The 23,124-nt window shown below is 40.5% G+C and overlaps 1 protein-coding gene across 2 annotated transcripts in view; it reads left to right on the top strand.

The window, feature by feature from the left end:
- The window catches only part of APBB1IP (amyloid beta precursor protein binding family B member 1 interacting protein), a 95,399-nt gene that overhangs the window by 57,103 nt on the left and 15,172 nt on the right, over positions 1 to 23,124 (top strand). For both annotated transcript variants that reach the window (XM_027073676.2, XM_053225412.1), the window contains exons 8-10: positions 13,970 to 14,056; positions 16,381 to 16,524; positions 20,501 to 20,611. In XM_027073676.2, coding sequence (XP_026929477.1) covers positions 13,970 to 14,056; positions 16,381 to 16,524; positions 20,501 to 20,611 — 342 coding nt within the window. The remainder of the gene's footprint in view (positions 1 to 13,969; positions 14,057 to 16,380; positions 16,525 to 20,500; positions 20,612 to 23,124) is intronic.

The following is a 23,124-nucleotide window of genomic DNA, read 5'->3' on the forward strand; positions in this document are numbered from 1 at the left end:
ACAACCTGGAAATTCTTTTGTTTAATAGCCTTACATTTTTTCCCGAAGCAATGTCTCAAATCAGTTAATTCAAAAATCCAAATACATCCTGTATTTCATTTGGGTTGTTAATTCTTTTTCAAATGTAATTGTCAACATTTATATGTAGTAGTGAATCCCAGAACAGAGTAGTGAGTAACTGATACCTGCTTCCATTCCCTAGTCAGGACTATCTATACCTGTGGGCCTGCAGGTTTGATCATCCTGCCCAGCCGGCTTATGGTGCTGTTTAGGAACTATTTCAAGAGTTAGACACTGTGCGTGAAGAACTAGATTTAACCAGAAATTATAAAAGGAAAAGACTGAGACTCTGAACAACTTATTTGTTCTTCTCAAAAGGTTTTAAAACATTGAATGTCTCTCCACTGTTGACTTATATGGTGAACCTTTACTGGAATGCACTCCGTTTACTTGGCTTTAGCAAATGTTGTGGAGTATCTGTTTACATGTTTAATCTGTGCTATCTGTGGAAGACACAAAAGCAAAGATAATCTTTGCCTCAGACAATTTACAGTGTAGCTGAAGAAAAAGACATGTACAAAAATAAGGACAGCATAGTTTCGAGCTTTAACGTAAGAATGGTGGAGGACAGAGACTATGGCCTGGTACAGTCTTAAGATTAAGTCCCAGCGTGCAAAATGCTATTGACAGCACAAGAGAGCTTTAGTAAAGGTGTATGCTGAGAATTTTGGTTTTGTAATTACTATATTACTTCATAATACGCAAGGTTAGGAAAATGTCAGCTCAGTAGAGCAGTGAAACTAGGAACTGAGCAGTCAGGTAACCCATTCATCCTGTCCCTGAGGAAAAAATATACTCTGCACAGATGTACAGATGCAGAGGGAGTACGTGCAGCTCAAGGCAAACCACATATCTTGCCTGTTGACAGATACTGACTACAGAACAATCTCACACTGATTTAGGACATGGGGGAAGAGGAAAAACCAACATTGTGTTTATGAGAAAATACTGCAGGACCCTGCCAGGAAATAGCATCTGAAAGACATTATGGACAGTATATCAATACGATTAATGAACTGCGGGATTCAGAAGAAAATTGTAGAAACTTGTTACCTTCAGTAGAAGGCAGTGAGATATGGACCAAACAAACCAGTAAAAGAGGCAACCAAGCAAGAGTAAAAGAAAAGAGGATGGGAGGGAAAAGAAGGGAAGTGAGAAATCAGAGTCGGGTCTGAAAAGCCTGGGGGTGAGGTGAAATACTAGCTTCTGTGGAGCAGATGACGGGCAGGGAAATTTACTCAGAGAAACTTCTGTCCAAGCATTCACCTGGAGAACTTGGGGGAGTTAGCCAGGGGAACAGTAGAGGGGAAGCGAGCATTCTAGGCAGTGGGGCCAGTGCAAAGTCCAAGAAGAAAGAGGGACCTGCATTTAGGTCATGGGATAGGTTGCATGGCTGGACCGTGGAGAGGTGAGCGAGGGACAGGGAGGGACAGTGCATTCAGGTACGTTGGTGGGAAAGAAAATGGTCAAAATAGCATATTGGTTAAAACAAGTCAGAAATGAATGTTTCCAGTCACCAGTTCATGCAGATTTAATTGTATGGGATTCATTTAAAATGGATTTTTAGACCATTTAGTCAGTTTCCAGCATTCAGTTATTTTTAAAAATCCAGTTGCAACCACCAATGCCTACTTTGCCTATATAGCTGTGTTCTTTTTTTTTTTTTTTTTTTTAGTTTATTTATTTACTTGGGGCGGGGGGTGGGGGAGCAGCAGAGGGGCAAAGAGAGAAGGAGAAAGAGAGAATCCTAAGCAGGCTCCGCCCTGTCAGTGCACAGCCTGACACAGGGCTCAAACTCATGAACTGTGAGATCATGACCTGAGCTGAAACCAAGAGTTGGGCGCTTAACTGACTAAGCCACCCAGGTGCCCCTACTTAGCTGTATTGTGTTTTTCTTTTATATTAAACTGCACTTCCTTGACACTGTGTGATCCAACTTGGCTATCATGATTGAAGCTATTGCATGGAGTGTGCCCTATTCTTTGCAGGTACATAACCTGACATTGAGGCTTCATTCTTGCACAAAAATGATTCATGGAATTAGAGATGATGAGTAAAATGCCTTCTGCAGAAGGTTATGATATGACAGAAGGTTCTGCAACCACTGATAATAATCAGGGGTGCTGTTCATTGCATTAAGATGCTGGGGTATTGTGCTTGTTCCTGCCATCTCAGTGCCTGTCAGAGCTCATAGAGGCTTGGCCCCTGGGGGACCTCATCATTCCTGGAGTAGGTCCTTGTCCTCCTGGCTGGGAGCAGTACAATGGCCAATGGCATCAGGCTGTTGGTTTACATTCACTTCACCCATCAATACTTCCTCCAAACCCAAAACTTTAGGAGTAGATGTCAAACAAGCAAACTCAGCTAACAATGAAATAGAGATAAAAAGAAGGAACTTTAAAAAGTCTGACAAATGGCCCAAAAGTCTTAAAGATGGATAAAAACTTGAGAGCTACTAAATACTGAGTGCATTGGGATGAGTAAGAACTGAGAAATAAATGGGGGCAGGGCGTGGATTTTGAACCAGTTTATTGTTTCTGCTATGATTTTATTCCTGATCCAGTTGTTAAATCATATGGGTGTAGCAAGACTTCATTTAGACTGGAGGGGAGTGGGCACAAGATGATCAAGGGACTTGTAAACAATGTTAAAGACATTGGCCTTGATCCTGAGGCTTCCAGGGAGCTGTTGAAGGGTTTTGAAGGGGGGCAGTACCATCATGGCTGCATGATGGAGGATGGATACAAAAGAAAGCAGCGTGAAAGCCACCATGTGATGGAGAGGTGGTTACAGAGCCCAGAAAAAGGAGGTGATGATGGACCCAAGGGAGTTGGAAGATATGTAGGAGGCAGAATTTTGCAGAATATGGTGACCATGAATGCTGGTATAATGAGGAGGCATAGAAGCACACAAGGGTGACATTCTGGTTTCAGGCTAGGGGATGGGATAGATCCTGATGTCATTCACTGTGGCAGGAAGCACAAGAAGGGAAATAAGTGGGGAGAGGGACATAATAAGCTAAATTTTAAACATGCTGAGTTTCCCCCTTTGCTTCAAAAAAAAAAAATCACATTTCACCCTCCATAAATTTAGCATGAAATTTTACACATTTCACTTGAGTATTTTCTGTCAGATGGGCAATCATAAGAGATGTGCTCCTCAGTTTTTCCTTGGGTTATTTTCCTTTTCTCATGAGATAACAGAAACCTTTTCATTACTGAGATTCCCATCTGACCTGTTCTCAGAGTGCAGGGCATTTACAGAGGGATAGAAGATTTTTGGAGAGAAACGAGGTTCTGCAAATTTATGAACCCAAAGATGCTTATTTAAAAGCAATCCCACTAGGGGTGCCTGGGTGGCTTAGTCAGTTAAGCGTCTGACTCTTGGTTTAGGTTCGGTCATGATCTCCTGGTTCGTGAATTCAGCATCGAGCCTCCCATCAAGCTGCAGGTCTCCTGGCTGACAGTGCAGAGCCTGCTTGAGATTCTCTGTCCCCCTCTCTCTCTGCCCCTCCCCTGCTCGCTTTCTTTTTCTCTCTTAAACATTATTTAAAATGTTTTAAATAAACATTTAAGAAATAAATTTCAAAAATAAAAGGAATTCCACCAGGATGGCTGGTCTGTATTTCCGGAGGCAATAACAGATCACCCCATTTATAAATGAGGAAAAGCAGAGTAGCGAATTACCCTGGTTGCTGTTATGCCCTATTCCGTTTAAAAACTACTTATTCTGGAGTGCCTGGGTGGCTCAGTCGGTTGAGTGTCCGACTTCTGCTCAGGTCATGATCTCATGGCTTGAGAGTTCGAGCCCCGCGTCGGGCTCTGTGCTGGAAGCTCAGACCCTGGAGCCTGCTTCTGTCTCTGTGTCTCCCTCTCTCTCTGCCCCTAACCCACTTTCATTCTGTCTCTGTCTCTCTCAAAAATAAATAAACATTAAAAAATTTAAAAACTACTTATTCTTTTGGACAGTCATTGCTCTGTTTGGCTTCACTCCCAAGAGGCAGGAACCACATATGAGCCTAACTATTGAACCTTGGTGAGGATGCAAGACTATCAGTGGTTCTTCAGAGAGCCACTGCTAAAGCCTGAGACCACTTAATCGTGAGAACAGAAAGTGCACTAACTAGATTCTTTTTCAGCATGATTATTGAAAGGATTCGGAGGCATCTCATGGGGTAAAAGATAGGAAGCATGACCAGGCCTCCTAGGGGCTGGCACTGGGAGTAGAAAGCTGTGGGGACCACAGCCAGGGGCATCTTGGGCCCAGCCTTCCCATGGGCCTCTATTACTCTGTCCCTCAACAAGCAGTGTCCTTCCTCTCCCTCTCAGTAGGCCCCCTTACTTTGCCTACTCATCTCCCCCGCACAGCCCCTTATGGCCAACCCCAGATGGTGGCTGCCTCTATGAACGGATGTCAAACTTTTGTGGTTGCATACCCCCTGGAAGAAATTTTATAAGCTGTATACCACCTCACATATTTGTATGTTGACATCCAGAATTTTTCAACACTAGTTTAAATAGATGCAAATAATGCAATGACTAGCATATTATGAATTTTGACATTTTTAAAAGATATCCAGTGGAGTCTAAATAGTTTCGTGGCAGTTTGATTTCTTTTCCATGTAAGAAGCATATGAGTAGTTTTTTGTTAATAGACTTTATTTCTTGGAGCAGTTTTCAATTCATGATAAAATTGAGGAAGTTCCCATATACTTTCTACACATACATAGTCCCCCCCCACTATCAGTATCCCCCACCACACTGGTATATTTGTTACAATCAGCGAACCTACATTGATTGACATGTCATTATCACCCAAGTCCATAGTTTACATGAGGGTTCACTCTTGATGTTGTGCAATAAACCTTTTTAACATTTGGGAAATTTTACATTGTTCTTTGTTTTTCCCCTTGAACTATTCCCATTCCATTTTCTCCCCAAAGATTTCTCCTATTTTAATATATTTTTATGCCTGAAAGTCTCTGATTGAGCTCTCTCTCATATTTCTCTTCAACAAATTATATTTATAAATTGGTAAGTAATTTTTTAATTTCCTGTCATCATAAGGCACTTATGTGTTAAAAAATTACACAATTGGTTGAACAATTTAAAAACACTGAAATTAAATTGCTTGACAATTTAAAAACATTAAAATTATAACAATTGATATTAATGTTAAAAAGTAAAACTCCAAGGGGAAACATCCTTAATGAGATAAATAGATGAAACCTTCTCCCCTCTGATTAGTTCCAGGATAAAAGGATGAATGTTCAGTATCAATTATATTCCTATTTTTCATTCTTATAGAAGTTAAGTACTTTTTATAGATGCGAGCAGTGAGAAACCTTGTTCACATAAGTAAGTGGACAAGAATAGAAGAGCTTTGTGAGAGCAATGCCATTAAATTCTTTGAACTCCTTCCAAGTTATCTGCCACTGAGAGATCAATGATGATTCTTTTAATGCACCACCTGACATGATTAGGTGCCTTTCATTGTGTAAAGGCAAAGAGTTAGAAACCACTTGACTTCCCAAAAGATTCGTTTGGAGTTGTGAGTCTTTCTTTCCCTCTCACCACCCATGTTTCAAGTTGTCCCTTTGTTTTGAGCCTTTGAGCTCCCCACCCAGGGCAGTAAGATCCTCTGTGGTTGTGAGGTGTGCCTTTCTCTTGGGAAGTGGGAAAAGGGCCTTCCACTCTCAGGCAGATCCATTTTAGAAAAGAGTATGTATGGAAGTTGAGGGTGTAGAAATTGATGCCCATCTACCCTTGGAGGGGCTTCAGTATACACTCCAAGGGGGACACAGTTGAACACAGCCTGGCCTTGAATGGTGACTCAGGCTCCCCCACAGTTAAATTAACTGTCTTCTACTTCTGAATCTGTCACAACTGTTATAAAATAATGATTTGTGTCATTTTCATCTTCAGCTTGTTAGGAGGCTCAAGGAAGGTAGGTATTACTGAACTTCTTGTCAGACAGTAAGGACACTTAGCTGATAATAGCCAGTGAAGTGTGTATCATATATATATATATACACATACACACATATATACATATATAATGTTTATATAAATATATATTTATAATATAAATATAAATTATATTGATATAAATATAATATTTGTATATAAATATATATATACACATATATAATTTATTGTCAAATTGGTTTCCATACAACACCCAGTGTTCATCCCAACAGGTGCCCTCCTCAATGCCCATCACCCACTTTCCTCTCTCCCTCACCCCCCATCAACCTTCAGTTTGTTGTCAGTATTTAAGAGTCTCTTATGGTTGGCCTCCTTCCCTCTCTGTAACTTTTTCCCCCTTCCCCTCCCCCATGGTCTTCTGTTAAGTTTCTCAGGATCCACATATGAGTGAAAACATATGATATCTGTCTTTTTCTGCCTGACTAATTTCACTTAGCATAATACCCTCCAGTTCCATCCACGTTGTTGCAAATAGCCAGATTTCATTCTTTCTCATTGCCAAGTAGTATTGTATTGTATATATAAACCACATCTTCTTTATCCATTCGTCAGTTGATGGACATTTCGGCTCTTTCCATAATTCGGCTGTTGTTGACAGTGCTGCTATAAACATTGGGGTACAAGTGCCCCTATGCATCAGCACTCCTGTATCCCTTGGGTAAATTCCTAGCAGTACTATTGTTGGGTCCTAGGGTAGGTCTATTTTTAATTTTTTGAGGAACCTCCACACTTTTTTCCAGAGTGGCTGCACCAGTTTGCATTCTCACCAATAGTGCAAGAGGGTTCCTGTTTCTCCATATCCTCGCCAGCATCTATAGTCTCCTGATTTATTCATTTTAGCCACTCTGACCGGCATGAGGTGGTATCTCAGTGTGGTTTTGATTTGTATTTCCCTGATGAGGAGTGACACTGAGCATCTTTTCATGTGCCTGTTGGCCATCTGGATGTCTTCGTTAGAAAAGTGTCTATTCATGTCTTCTGCCCATTTCTTCACTGGATTCTCTGTTTTTCGGGTATGGAATATGGTGAGTTCTTTATAGATTTTGGATACTAGCCCTTTATCTGATATGTCTTATTAGGAACAGACCAGGAGACTCTGGGAGCCTCCAGAAGGAGGGTCTTTCAGTCCTTGGGATCAGAGACAGCCTCCCTGAGGAACATGTTTCTCATGTTCACCAAGGGAACAGAGATGAAGGAGGGAGGCAGGAGGGGAGATTCCAAGCCATAGAGAAGAATTATAAAGGCCCATAATCAGACTGTATGTCATGCTCAAGAAATAGAAAGGCGCAGTGAGGCTGCCGTGGAGAGTGCTATGGGGATAGCATGCACGGGGCCAAATCCGTGGACCTGACATGCTGTGCTGAGGGTTTTCGATGACAGCTTCATAAAACGTGTTTTATGTTCATATTTGTTTCTACCAAACTGCCTTTCACTAGAAAGCAGTACCCTGAAGTGGCCAAGAGTGTGGCTCCTAAAGTCAGACTGGTGGGATTTGAATCCTGACTCCATTGCTTGTTAGCTGTGGGTCCTTGAGCAAATTACCTAACTTCACCAAGTCTCTCTTTTCTTGTCTGAAAATGAGGATAATTTGTTTTTAGAAATATGTTGTGAGAAGTAAAGGCCATCATCCACACAAAGTGTAATACATACCATGATTTTAGTTGGCTTCATTGTAGACAATAGTCTGAATGAGAGAAGCGATGGAGGCACGTGGGAGGACATGTCTCCAGAAGGTGTCAGTGGTGCTCTTGGATTAGGGTGATCACAGTGGGGCCAGGCCAGACTTCCATCTGAGACAGCGGTGCTGTATAATCTCACAAGTTTTGGGGCAGGTAATCAAAGAAGTGTGCATAGGAATCTAACCTCAGGCTACCTGAAGTTGTTCAGGACAAATTAAGGAAGTAAGGATTTAATCCCTAGGTTCCCCATGATGCCAGGCACTTGCTCAAGAACTACATGAGCATCCACATTCTATTGAATGCTTCTTGTATTGTATCCACATTGTATTGATGCTTCTTGAGCATCCAGATCGTATTGAAAAACAGCCAGGGAAGGAGACTGTAGGTGAGATGCAAGGCCAGGGGTGTCTTCCAGATGTAATGGGCAGAAGAAGAAGAAGCATTTACAAGCTAGTGTGAAAATAAAAGCAGTAACCAGCATTGTTTAGGAAGTGAGGACATGCAGAGGACAGATGCATAACATGGGGACATTATGTTTGGCTGTGTGTTTGGAGGCATGGGGTCAGCAGCCAGTGAAGTACAGCTAGGATACTATGGGCTGACGAGTGGTGTTTAGCACCATATTCTAAGCACCAAGACAGAGTTGTCAGAGATGGGGGCCTGTTATAGCCTGGGGCCCAGGATGTAGAATTTAAAGGATGTAGGTTGGTGGGCAGAAAAACCCAGGTTGAGGAAGGAGAGGTGTCAGTTCTACTCATTAACAATTGTGGCTGTTCTATAGTTGAGAAAGTTTCCCAAAGCTTCAAATATCCCAGAAAATTAAGCACCTCCTCAAAGAGAAAGAGCCTAAAGAAATTGTTTTATATTTCTATTTTGTATTTCAGGTAGGCCTAATGACTAGAAGAAAAGAACAAAAAGATGAGGTGGGAGGCACTGTGGAATCCCACAGGGAATGGAAGATAGGCCTCTGGGAAAGCCCACCCCCAATATTTATGGGGCCTAGGGCAAGAGTAGATTGAAGGCCTATAGACAATATATCGATGAATATTTAAAGTTCTAAATCAAGTTAATAAACAGTTAAATGTGTTCTATCTTCCTACCTGGGTGCCTTCATAATGACCTAAAAGTTTGGCCTTAGCATTCTTAGATTTCTTTTGAGTACTGTGCAAAAAGATGGTGTCATGGAGGTGCTCATGACCTTCCCCTAGACTTACCCTTCCACCCACCCCATCTATCCTGTCCCACCTGGGCCTCGCATGCATGATGTGGACACTCCAGCCCAGAGAGTAGGCTTCATACAACCCATCACTCTCCTGCAGGAGCTGCCCCTTGGCCACCTTCTGGCCTAGATGCACATACTAGCAGTGCCATCTACCCTCAGGAGGATGGGTGTAGGGCAGAGCCTCAGGGCCATTTGGGCAGGGAATTCCAAGGTTCTGAGTTTGTGGAGCATGGACTAAAATGTGGAGGTCGTTGGCTCCAGGTGGCCATATCCCTTTGGCCCCATAAACTTACTGCCCTGTGAGTGGGGGAGTGGCTGAATGAGGGTCAAGGCAGGGACCCTTTAAAGTGTGGAGTCAGGGGGCACCTGGATGGATCAGTCAGTTAAGTGTCCAACTCTTGATTTAGGCTCAGGTCATGATCTCACAGTTTGTGAGTTCAAGCCCCACATCAGGCTCTGTGCTGACTGCATGGAGCCTACTTGGGATTCTCTCTCTCTTCCTCTCTCTCTGTTCTCCCCCACTTGTGCTGTGTCTCTCAAAATAAATAAGTAAACCTAAACAAAAATAAAGTGTGGAGTCAGGGCAGGGGCCCCTCTTGCCCAGGTGGTACTGCTTCTTTTGGGTAAAGTGGGTTGGGACAGTAGAACCTTACTATCTAAGAGCAACTTTATTTACCTTAGTTTCTCTGTCTGGTTGTCATTAGAAAGCCTCCTCTTCCCACTTGATTGGAATCACAGGTGGTCTGCTATTCCTAAATAAGTGCCAGATGTGCAAATGGAGGTCAGCTGTTGCCCGAAACCAAACTAGAGGTTTAGGGGTGCCCGTGTGGTTCAGTTGGTTAAGCATCCAAATCTTGATATCAGCTCAGGTTGTGATCTCACAGTAATGAGATCAAGCCCCATGTTGGGCTCCATGTCTGAACATGGAGCCTGCTTGGGATTTTCTCCCCCACTCTGTCTCTGCCCCTCCTCTGCTCCCACTCTCTCTCTCTCTCAAATAAATAAACATTTAAAAAATTTTAAAAAATAAAGACCGAAGAGAGTCTCTGGAAACAGAAAAAGATTCTTAGGAACAGGGATATTTTACATGTAGAGAATACTCACGAATATTCATTCATGGACTGAGAACTGATTGGTTTACTCTTTGTTCCAAGAAGGTGATATTACGAAGTAATGTATTTTCTCTGTTTCTTTCCTCTCCAGCTGCCCCCAAGTCTTGCATTCTCAGTTGTGAGAAAAGGGATCAAGCTGTAACTGAAAGTCTCATTTCCCATTTTAAAGTTCTTTTATTGTTCACCTCACCTTGTCCACAGTTTCAATGAGTAACAGATAAGGAGTTAACTCTTGAGTTCCACTGCTTGCTACAGAGCAGCTCAAGTTGAGTTAGCTGACCTCACGACTGATGAAAAGTTCTGACCCAAGGACAGTGGGTCCATTCTAAGGACTACGGTCTCTCAACTCCAGCTCAGATTTACTTCGTGGGTTTTTTCCATTTTCTTTAAAACAAAAACAGTGTAAGGGTGCCTGGGCAGCTCAGTCGGTTAAGCGTCTGACTCTTGATCTCAGCTCAGGTCATGATCTCATGGTTCATGAGATTGAGCCCCATGTTGGGCTCTGCACTGACTGACAGCATGGAGCCTGCTTGGGATTCTCTCCCCTCTCCTCTGCGCCCCCCACACTCTGTCTCTCTCAAAATAAATGAACTTTTTTTTAATAAATACAATTTTTTAAAAAATAAGTAAAAAAATAAATACAAACAGTATAGCACCATCACTTGCAAGGAAAAAAAAAAGTTACTCTGAATCTGAAAAAATGAAAGGGATCTCAGAGAAAAGTCTTAGAGAAGGACAAAGCTACAGATCCTGGCCCTTTGGGATATCCTTATAAAATGAGGCCCTTCACAGTTTAGAAAGGCTCTTCTCTTACCTGTCCCTGAGGTATTCTTTTGTCACATGATGGTGAATAGCTCAGGCCGCAGTGTTTCCTCTGTTCCTTCTTCCCACTCTTACATGGTTCACCTGCCATGTAAGAGGTGTGCTTGTAGGCATCACTCTGCCTTTACTCTTCACTGCTCAGTTTTTTTTTTTATTGTGGCAAAATATTCATAACATGGAATTCACCATTTTAATCATTTTTAAGGGTATAGTTCAGTGGCATTAAGTGCATCCACACTGTTGTGCCGGGTTCTCTCCTATGGTATTTAGAGCATTTTAATACTGAAAAAAAATGAGGAAGAACTCTAAGTTCTGGCACTGACTGGCCTTTGGCCAATCACTTAATCCTCCTGCTTCCTTACCGGTAAAGTAGTAATAGTACCTATGTTGTGGGGTTCTTGTAAGTGAGCTCTTGGTGTCGACTTCTGGCAGGTAGTATATGTTACATATTAATGGTTAGTCATGATCTTCAAGCCAAACATGTAAAATTAGAATAGTTTCTGAATCCTAGATGATAATCACTCTAATTCATGATATGCTGTCCTTTTCAAATAAGTAAAAGTATTGACAAACATATTAAAAGATAATTCGGTAAGAATTATCAGAGCAATTGTACTTGACTGATTTCCCCTATTGAAGTTGGCAAATTGCCATTTTTATGCATTCTGTTCCCAGGAAATATCCTAATTCTGCATATTTTACTTGCCTGCACTTTGCTTCCTTCCCTTCTGTCCAGTACACTCTGTTCTTTTTTTTTAAATATTTAGTAAGTTTTCATTAAAAATTTTTTAATGTTTATTTATTTTTGAAGGAGAGAGAGACAGAGTGTGAGTGGCGGGGGGATGGGGGGATGGAGCAGAGACAGAGGGAGACAGAATCTGAAGCAGGCTCCAGGCTCTGAAGTGTCAGCACAGAGCCCAACATGGGGCTCGAACCCACAAACAGTGAGATCATGACCTGAGCCGAAGTCGGACACTCAACCGACTAAGCCACCCAGGTGCCCCAAGTTAGTTTTCATTTTAATTTCAGTATAGTTAACATACAGCATTATTTTGGGGAGCCTAGGTGGCTCAGTTGGCTAAGCATCCAGCTCTTGGTTTCGGCTTGGGTCATGGTCTCACGGTTCGTGACTTCAAGCCCTGCATAGGGCTCTGTGCTAAAAGTGTGGAGCCTGCTTGAGATTCTTTGTCTCTCTCTCTCTCTCTTCCCCTTCCCTCATCTCTCTCTAAATAAATAAATAAACTTTTTAAAAAATGTTCTATTAGTCTCAGGTGGACAATATAGTGAGTAATTGAACAATTCCATATCTTGCCCAGTGCTTCTTATGAAAAGTGCATTCCTTAATCCTCATCACCTATTTCCCTCATTCCCCCCCCCACCCACATCCCCTCTGGTAACCATCAGTTTGTTCTCTGTAGTTAAGAGTCTGTTGGTTTGTATCTCTCTTTTTTTCCTTTGCTTGTTTGTTTTGTTTCTTAAATTCCACATATGAGTGAAACCATACGGTATTTGTTTTTCTCTGACTGACTTATTTCACTTAGCATTATGGTCTCTAGCTCCACCTCTCTTTTTTGTCAGTCTTTTATATATATGTATATATATATAGGATATATATATACATATATATATATAATTTATTGTCAAATTGGTTTCCATCTAGCTCCATCTCTGTTGTTGCAAACATCAAGATTTTATTCTTTTTTATGGCTAAGTAATATTCCTGTGTGTGTGTGTGTGTGTGTGTGTGTTCTTTATCCATTTATCTATTGATGGACACCTGGGCTGCTTCCCTAGTTTGGCTATTGTAAATAATGCTGCAATAACCATAGGGGTGCATGTATCCTTTTGAATTAGTGTTTTTGTACTTTTGGAGTAAATACCCAGTAATGCGATTCCTGGATCATAGGGTAGTTCTATTTTTAACTTTTTGAGGAACCTCATCCTGTTTTCCAGAATAGCTGCACCAGTTTGCATTCCCACCAACAGTGCATGAGTGTTCCTTTTTCTCTACATCCTCACCAACACTTGTTGTTTCTTGTTTTGTTAATTTTGGCCATTCTGACAGATGGGAGGTTATATCTCATTGTAGTTTTAATTTGTATTTTTACAGATATTGAGCATCTTTTCCTATGTCTGTTAGACAAATTTGTGTCTAAATTCAGTCACTGTCCTCCAGAGGTATATGTTCCAGTTTTAATACATTTTTTTCATGTGTTATTTTACAAAACTCTACATTTTCACATAAAAGTCCTCACTGTTTTAATTATGACACTGGTCACTCATAATAATCACTTTGTATATTGATACCTTAGCTGTACTGGTTATGTGAAGATTAACCCTTGGATACTCATGATTTTTTGGAAACATTCGTTTATCATTTTGTCTCAGCCCTCTCATTGATACTCAGTATTAACAAGGTATGATACATGGGTTAATACAAACCCCACTTAGAGACTATGCACCCATTCATGAATGCTTTAAAACCATGGTCTTCCCTGTCCGTTGTGAGGCTAGTTCCCTTTCCAGAAATTCCCTTTCTGCTTCTGTCTGTCCTTAGAAGTTGCCAAGCAGCAAACCCTGTGCTGTGGTTTTTAAAACTTAAAGTAGTCACTAAATTTATAAAAATCCAGATTTCAAGTTTCTCTTCATCAGCCAGAATCTCTAGTCCACAGGACCTTGGAAGGCTACATGACCTCCACAAGCACATGGGGCACGGGCTCCACCAGCAATCCAGACCCAGGCTCTTCCAGTACATTAGGGTCTCCCCGCTTCCAGCATTTGACACGTTTTCTAGACAATGGAATTTAACAATTAAATGTTGTCATATCCTTTGCTAGTGTTTTCTATTTTATGTTTGTTTCCTCATTGATTGTGCACAATGGGAGGAAGAGAAGGTTTTACATCCGCCTCAGTAGTTAGCACTTGGTAAAGCCTCGGTAAGGCACTTGGTTGACAGATACCATATGCTGTGGTCCCCACTCTTTCCTATAGGTGCGTCTTCTCTCTACAGCAAGACAGTGAGTCCCTTGCAGTGGCTAGCATGGCGATGAACACTCACTGATTCTGATCTCTTAATATTTTCTTTAGAATTTTTACTTGGATAACAAAGGAAAAAAAGAAGGGAAGGAAACAAGTGAGAAAATGAATGCTAAGAACAAGGAATCCTTACTTGAGGTAAGTGTAATTTTGCAGAGTAGAAGAAAAGAGAAGGATGCTAACTGTATCTATTTTTAAATTATTTGCTTCTTAGAACAATGGGATATTCTGAGACACACTGAAATTTCAACTTGGGGTTTTAAAATCAAATTATTACTAAATTATAGCTATTTAGATAATTAAACTGGTTCTTTGAGTCAGTTGTTTAAAAGTATGGCTTTAGACTATATTTTACTTTCATGAAGTTGGATTAGTGATTCTCGCCTAAAACACTTAAGAATCCACGTAAAACTCGTCTCTTAACATTCCATGTTTTTCATTACTGAAGTGCTCCCCAGAAATCAGATGTAAGGATTTCCAAACCTTGTTTACAGTGAATTCTAAGATGTTCTTTCAGTAGCCAGGTGTGGTAGGAAGTGTGGGCTTTGCACTTAGGAGACCTGACACAAGGTCTGGGTCTGCCATTGAGGTTCGGATGTTATACGGCAAGTCCAAGAACCTCAGTGTCCTGGATCATACTGAATTATTACAGCGATCCAGGGCAGTAATGGAAGCACTGGGTCGATTACTGTGCAGATGTTCGTGATTATCACTATAGGGGCGTGTTCCAGAAGTTTATTTGATGGTTGGTTTTTTTTGAAACTCCTAGTGAGTTTTCACGTAATAACTGTGCTAAAAATCGGGGCTCTGCTCCCAGCACATAATGCAGATGAGTGCAGAGATCTAAAGTCAACACACTTGTGAGGGTGAAGAAAACCTGTGTAGGGTTCCAGCCCAGGTTTTCTTCACCTTCAAAAATGTGCTGACCTTTTCTTTTCTTTTGAGGCTTCTTCTGAAGATTCAGATGACCTGGTGAGCTCTGGACACATGTTCACACCTGGAGCCAGTTCGCTGACATTGATTAGCACCCTTTCTCTTATTCACCAAGACCTGGCCAGGCTCCCGCACAGGTTTCTCTCCCCACCACATTCTCACAGGCCCGTAGCCAGATGGAGCAGACATCAGAACCTTCTGCCACTCACAAGGTCCTGAAAACATGTTATAAATTCCGGCTTCTGGAGCCAAGAGCACAGTGGGTATTTCACAAGAAGGCGTAGCAGTGGAAATAGGGACATTCTCTGCATTTAGCAGACTCCAGGTTGTGTCGAGGAAGAAAAAGCACCAGGTACCCAGCAACAAGGAGATTCAGGTTCTGAGTGTACCTAGCAGTGATGGAAACTGACAGACAGGGAAGGGGAGAGTGAAGTTTCCTGACACAGCCATTTGTTTTTAATCATCAGCTGTCTGTAACTCAGGGACAGCTTGTGCCTTGGTTTATACAGTTGCCTGAATAGTTCTTGTTCTAGGACTTCAGCGGTGCATTAAAGGCTGGATGTGAAAGAAAATACAAAGGATGTTACGCTATGAAAAATCAGCACTATTCTGCTTTCTAATTTGGGCCAAATATCTGATTGAAGAGATTATTGACAAGGCAACTAATACTAGCTAAATTGGAGGAGAATATGAACAAAAATGTGTCCCAGCTCCACTATATATACATTTCCTGGCAGGATACAAAACTAAAAGTTATTCTCCATTTATGAGATGGAGTAGAAGGGGGTTGAGAGTTACAAAAAAGAAAGCCAAAAGTAAGTTTGAGTATTTGAACTGGAATAAAATGCAGTACTTTTACTGAATTGCTTTTTAAAAGAAATTTACTAAGAATTATTTCATTATATCTAAGTTTTCACATTCGAAAATCTACACCTAGAGAATTTGCTTTGTCCTTCTCCTTTTCTGATACCATAGTGTTAATAACTGCCTTCTTCATTCTTCAGTAAGAAAACTATCCCAAGAATAAATTAACATACACATGTTTATGTGAAGGATTATATATTCTAACTTTTCTGTTTAGTGGCAGTAAAATAGTAATTATTTTTACTTATAGGAAAAGAAATAATTTTTCTATTTACCAACTTATAATAACAGAAATAGCCTTTATTTAGTGCTTACTTTCACAGTACACCAAGATTGTACTCATAACCTTTCTTATGAAGTTGGAGCTATCATTACTCTATTTTTGCAAGCAAAGGAACTGAGATTTAATGACTTGCCCACGGTCACAAAAGTAAGTGGTTGAGAAGCCTTGAAGTCTAACTCAAGAGCTGAGGTTCAACCACCATGGTATCCTTCCTTTCTTTTGGCAAACAGCATGCAGTATAATTGTATGCATTCAGAGTTACAGACAAGTGACTTTTAGCTGGTTTGGCTAAAAGGCTAGTTTGCCATAGTTTGTTTAAATGTGAACAAAAATTTGTGGTTTTTTTTTCACGTGTTCTCCATAATTGGAATCTCAATTTCAGGAAAGTTTCTGTGGAACATCTGTCATTGTGCCAGAACTTGAAGGAGCTCTTTATCTGAAAGAAGACGGAAAGAAATCCTGGAAAAGGCGCTATTTTCTTTTACGGGCTTCTGGAATTTATTATGTACCCAAAGGAAAGACTAAGGTCAGGAAAATAAAGTAATACGCTTTATCAAAAAATCATTTCATGAAAATGAAACTGAAGAAATTCTCAGACAGTAATTTAAGTACACTCCTTTGTTCTGAGATTTGTGTTCCTACAGTGTTTATATAAATGCATATCCTATTCTGACAGAATTACAGAAGTCCTTTTGAATCTTTCCATAGCTTTCTCCTGAAGGCAAAGAATTTTATCTGTTTTAAAGTCAGGTTTCAAAAATTATAGCAGAAGCACTTTTCTAGAGAGTAATTTGCTACTTTACATACCTATTTCTGAGGACGTTTTCCTCCTGTATTTACTCTCTTGTTCTATAGTCTATATATAAACTTCTATCTGGAATCATAGAGGTATAAGCATTGACAGATCTACATCAAGATTGTAGCCCTTATTCCCTGAGCATTTAAATTGTTCTCTGAGGTGTGCTATATGCTTTTCCCTGCCTGTTTTAAGAGAGGATCTTAGCTATCGTTTAACTTTTACTTGGTGATTCAGGATTATTGCCTCAGAAGTACAAGCATATCATAAATTCCTCATCTTTGAAATGAATTTAGACTCTCATTATGACCATTAGCTTTTCCTGAGACCCTTATTTTAGAGGCTTGGGGCATTTCCATCTTTTGTTCACCATTAAAAAGCTTTAGGATACCTCTCAGCTCTCTATATCTGGGGTATGCTGAAGCATTTTGCCTTCACTGCCAAATCCAGGGCACCACCCAATGGCATATGTACAAACTGCAGGTTTCTAATAAGGCTTGACCCACATTCCCAAGCAGGTGAAGTCATGGGAAATATCCAGATCTGCTCCTCTATCTCTGTGGGAATGCAGGAGAGGCATTATGGGTAATGCCTGGTGGAGGGCAGCTACTGGGCCTACTTAGTGTCAGTCTTAGAGAACTGATACCTTCCCATTTATGCCAACTTCATTCTGGCCCCACACTGGGATGTAATAGCTGACGCAGAAATTATTTTGGAAGTGCTATGTTTTTGGCATTTACGTGTAAATTAGATGTATAAATAAACCTATCACAACACATTGGCTTTGGGCAAGAGTACTTTCTCTCACTACTACCATTAACCTCGGAATGGAGGAAGGAGCCAAGGAATGAAGAGAAAGAATAAGAAGTAGGATTTTTGGAAATGAAGAGGCAAAACTGTATTCATTCTTTTTTTTTTTTAATTTTTTTTAAATTTTTTTATTTTAAAGAGAGAGAGCACAAGTTGGGGAGAGGGACAGAGGGAGAGAGAGAGAATCTTAAGCAGGCTCCATGCTCAGCACGGAGTCTGATACAGGGCTCTATCTCACGACCCTGGGATCATGACCTGAGTCAAAATCAAGAGTCAGCAACTAACCTGAGCAACCAACCACCCAGGTGACCCAAACTGTCTTTATTCACTCTTGACATGATTGTCTACCAGACAATATAAGACACTCAACTGAAAAACTATTAAGACCAAATAAATTTACCAAACAAGAAATTATTTTCTTTTGTACAGATAATACGCTAATTAAAATATAATGAATTATTTAATGCATAGTAGAAACAAAAAATACAAAATACCTAACAATAAACTCAACAGGAAATGTTCAAGACCTATATGGCATAAAATACAAAATTTAATAAAGGAACTGAAATAGAACTGAATACATAGAAATGTACCATGTTGCTAGATGAAAAGATATGAATCTCCCCCCAAAACTTTCTATATATTAAATCCCAAGAAAAATTTCAATAGGATTTTTTGACTTGAAGTTCCCAGACTGATTCTAAAATTCATCAGAAAGAGATACTGTTCCAAAAAAAAAAAAAAAAATGTGAAGAGCATTGAGGTAGAACCCCTCCTCCCAGATGTCAAAACATTAGATGAAAACTACTATAGCACAAGTAGAGAAAACAGATCAACACTGAGATCTGATAATATAAGGGAAATTGAAGTGCATTTTATAGCAATGGGGAAAGAATGTGGTATTTAATAAATAGCAGTGAAATAATTGTATCACCATTGGGAGAAAGTAGTTTCCTACCTCATACCATGTTCCAAATTAAATCCTACGTTGATTAACTCTATTTAGAAAAAATATTTAAATCTTCTTTTATCTATATTTTCTTTTAAATTTTATTCTAAAAAACATGGGTTAATATTTTCATAATTCAGGGTTGGGGAGACCTTCAGCAAGACTAGAAGCTCAAAATTATAAAGGAGAAAATTTGACAGTGTAAGATTTTTTTTAATTCTTTATAGCCAAAGATACCAAAGAAGAAGTTAAAGACTAGTTCTGGAGTCAAAGAGTACACTTCAGCATGTATAACCAAATATGATTATCCACAAAATATAAAGACCTCAACAAATCAATAAGAAAAAGACAAATGTACTCACAGAAAGATGGCAATGGTTATTGAGAATTTACAGAAAAAGAAATATCAGTAGCTAGTGAATAATTAAAAAGTTGCTCTGTCTTACTAGTCAGGGAAATGTAAATTAAAAAGTGAAATATTTCTTCCTGTGGGATTGATAAAATTAACAATATTGATAATATCCAAATTTTAGCAGGAGTAAGAAAAGTGGGCACAGTTGTGCTCTGGAGGTGAGAATATAAATGAGTGCAGCCATATTGGGGAACAATTTAACATCTATTCAAATATAAAGGGGAATACCCTTTGAAATGGCAGCTGCACATTTAGCAATCTGTCCAATGGAAATATTTGCTCAGATACACAGTATTTTTTGAAAGAGCAAAATATTGCAATAACCTCTAGTCATTTTTGGTAGAATGGCTAAGTAAATCATTGCACCTACTCAGTGAGATGCTGTGCAGCCATTACATGACTGCGATGTATCTATCCATTCATATATGTCTTGACATATAGAAAGACCCCATGTTAAGAAAACAAATTCATGGAACAATATTTATAGTAAAATTTCATTCATATTTTTCAATTTGTGGATGTGTATGTATGTATGTAAGTGGGTGTGTCTGCACATACATATGTATATAAATGTTCACCCAGAAGCATTTGGAAGAATACTTCCAAACTATTAACAATGGTACTTCCAGAGAAAAGAGTGTGAAGGAAGATTTTCATTTTATTATATATACGTCTAATACATTATTTTTAAAAATTATGATGAATATATTTTGTATTTTTAATTAAAAAACAAGACTTTGAAAAGCCAGAAGAAACTACCTTGCAAGAAAAAAAACCGTGCAACCATATATAAAGGACTAATTGTGCACTGAGGTGTAGCAATTCTGCCCTGTATTCTTTATTCACTAACCTGGTAAAGAACTATGGAATGTGAAGGTAAAAAGACAATAATAGAGCGAATTTGTAATGGAAGTGTAACCAAATATGTAGATTAGAGGTTGCAGTCCTCACAACACATATTATACATGGAGGAGAGGTTTCTGTTTCCATAGCAACACCGCCAGCACTAACGAGAAAGCATGAAAGGAATCCTTTTTCTCAGCGAGAAGTGCATGAAGTATGTGCTAATTTACTGAGCATCAAATTTACCTCTTACTGTTCATCCTGAAGAGGGCTTTTTCTTTTTTAATGCTCAATCATGAAATCCATCACTGACTCAGAATGGCAAAAGCCAAAATGAAATTTCCAACTAGACGGTCAGTCTCCTTGTCTTGACTGCATCAATAACAATGACTCAAGGTCAGTCCGTCAGATCTGCTGCTGAGAGTCCACACGCAGGTGCTAGAACAGCAGTATAATCTTTCGCTCCATTTCTGGGTTTGTGGAACACTGTTTCGTCTTGGGTGTGCTCATGTACCTCTTAAAACGCAGTCTTGACTTTTAGAAGACTTATACGTAATAGATGCTTAAACAAGTTACCGAAATTCAATATTTTTCTGCTAAAATGTAATCCTTAGTTGTGCCATCGAGGACGACCTTGAAAATTCATTAGCTGTCAACTCAGTTAAGGTGATTTTTTTTCTCTTCTCTTTCAGACATCTCGAGATCTGGCATGCTTTATACAGTTTGAAAATGTCAACATTTACTATGGGATTCAGTGTAAAATGAAATATAAAGCACCGACTGACCACTGCTTTGTTTTAAAGGTGTGTTGTACGAAGTCCTTGATTTAGATTTGTGAACAAGTTGAGTTAATATTTCCCTTTAAGGAAAAAAGCGTTAAGTGTCCCATAATTAACCACAAGTGTATCATAATAATTTTTTTGAAATAGGAAAAGCGGAAGCATTTCTACCCTGAATTCCTGTTTCTGATTCTAAAACTTTAAAATGAATCTGTCCAGGCTTCTTCGTCACTTCTTAGAGCTAGGATTTAGGGTCAACATTCTTTTAGTTCTGCACCTTCCTTTCCTTAGTCTACTCAAGAGCCGTGTCACATTTGGGGCTCATACAACTGGGCTGAATCACTCACTTCTGGTTCTTGAGTCTGCTTTTTGCTAACTGTGTCAGCTCCTGCAGTCACAGAAGATTTTAGCAGCTTTTCCCTGCTTCCCACTCAACTTCGTCTTCTGCCTTGTCCCCAGACACTGTCTACAGTCTTCTCAAAGGGTCTCTGATCTACGAACTTCTCAGCATACCTTGCCTTCTACTTGCAGAAGACAGAAAAGAGAAGGATTGAGTTGCCCTGGTTTACTTCATATTTACTTCTGAACTTAACTAATGGAGTAATCATCCTCACAACTCTGCACCTCAGAGGAAAAGGCTCCCTCCTCCAAGGCCAGTCCCCCTCCAGCATTAGCCCTTCCCTGGGACCGCACCATCAGTGACTCCGTTTTGCTTCAGCATCTCCAACCTCTCTCCAGAGAATTCTTCTCTTGGGCTACAACGCGTTCAAATATTCCTTGGTTTGGGAGGTTCCAAATTACTTCCCTCAGTTTGATCCACCCCATTCCTTTAAGCAACGCCTGCTTCTGTCTTCCCTTTAACTCAGACTTCTTGGGAAAGCAATATGTCCTCCATGTCCTCAACTTTCATTCTGTCAGTAAAACTCATTCATTCCAAAATATTTCTCTCCAGCCAACTGCTTTCTGGGAGGTTGGGATATAGTGAACAAAACAAAGAACTTCTCTGTGGAGCTTGCACTCTGCAGGCTTCTCCTCCCTCCTGTGCTGTAACTGTTACTAAAGTGTCCAGTGAGGTGTGCATCAGTTAAGTCTGCACTCTTGATTTCATCTCAGGTCATGATCTCATGGTTATGAGATCAAGCCCCAAATTGGGCTCAGCACTGACATCTTGGGATTCTCTCTCTCCCCCTCTCTCCCTGCCCCTCCTCCCCTCAAAATAAATAAACAAAAACTTTTTAAAAAGTTTCCAATGAACAGTCAGCGGTTTCAGTCCTCAGGCTTCTGGTCCTCCTGGCATCTTTTGCACTGGTGATAACTGCCTCATTTTCTAGCCCTCTGCCTAGCCCCCTCTGTTCATCTGCTCCTCCATTTCTGTGGGTTCCTCCTCTTTCCACACATTCTGGGATGTTCTCCTGGGTTCTGTATTCTGTTCTCACCAGACTTGTGCTCTCTCTGAGAAGTCATAGTCACAGCCACAGCTCCAGCTGTCATCTGTATGCTAATAATTCCCAGTCTATAGCTGACAGTCTCACCTTCTCTCCCAGCCCCACCCTTGAGGTAACTGCACTGAGGGCACTTCAACCATAACCTGTCAGATGGTGATTCAACCCTCCCTCCACCCTTATAAACTCCCTCCTGCAGTCCCTATCAAGATGAATGATACCATCACCTGCTGTATTAGTTTTGGGGCGGGGGCGGGGCGGGGAGGATGGGCTGCCATGACAAAGTGCCACAAACTGGTTGACTTAAAATAATGGAAACTTAAGCTCTCACGGTTCAGGAATCCAGAAGTTTAAAATCAAGCTGTCAGGAGGGTCGGTTCCTTTTGGAGGGCTCTGAGGGGAAATGTGCTCCATGCCTCTCTCCTAGCTTCTGACAATTTCCAGCAGTCTTTGGCACTCCTTCCTGGGCTTGTAGCTGCATAATGCCAATCTCTGCCTCTATATCACATGGCCCTCCTCTCTGTATGTGTTTGTGTTTCTTCTCTTCCTACAGGGACACCAGTCATATTGGATTAGGGCCCACCCTAACCAAGCATGACCCCATCCTAACTTGATTACATCTACAAAGAACCTATTTACAAATAAGGTCATAATCACAGGTATCAGCAGTTAGGACTGCAGCATATCTTTGCAGGGGACACAATTAAACCCATAATACCCATCTGCTTTTCCAAGCTAGAAATAGAGAAATCTTCCTAAAAGTCCCTCCTGTTCCCTTTCTTGTCCAATCCATCATCACACTCTGATTTTCCATCTGAGACGTCTCTCATCTAGCCCTCTCTGTCTGTCCTTCCTTGTCACTCCAGGCCCGTCTTCCACACGGCTGCCAGTTGCTGCCTGTATCACTCTGCTCTTTTAAAATGTCTGATACCTAGAGGACAATGTCCAGATCCCAGTTTGACACGAGCCCTTGACTCTGGCTCTCGAGCCAGATCTCTCGAGCTGATTTTCTGCCTCTTCTTTCCATGGGTCCCAGACGTTAGCCACACAGAATTTCTAGGTGTTCCTCAGATGTGTTACAGTACTCTATAGCTT

Source organism: Acinonyx jubatus, chromosome B4 (genome assembly GCF_027475565.1).
Source record: "Acinonyx jubatus isolate Ajub_Pintada_27869175 chromosome B4, VMU_Ajub_asm_v1.0, whole genome shotgun sequence".
Taxonomy (NCBI): domain Eukaryota; kingdom Metazoa; phylum Chordata; class Mammalia; order Carnivora; family Felidae; genus Acinonyx; species Acinonyx jubatus.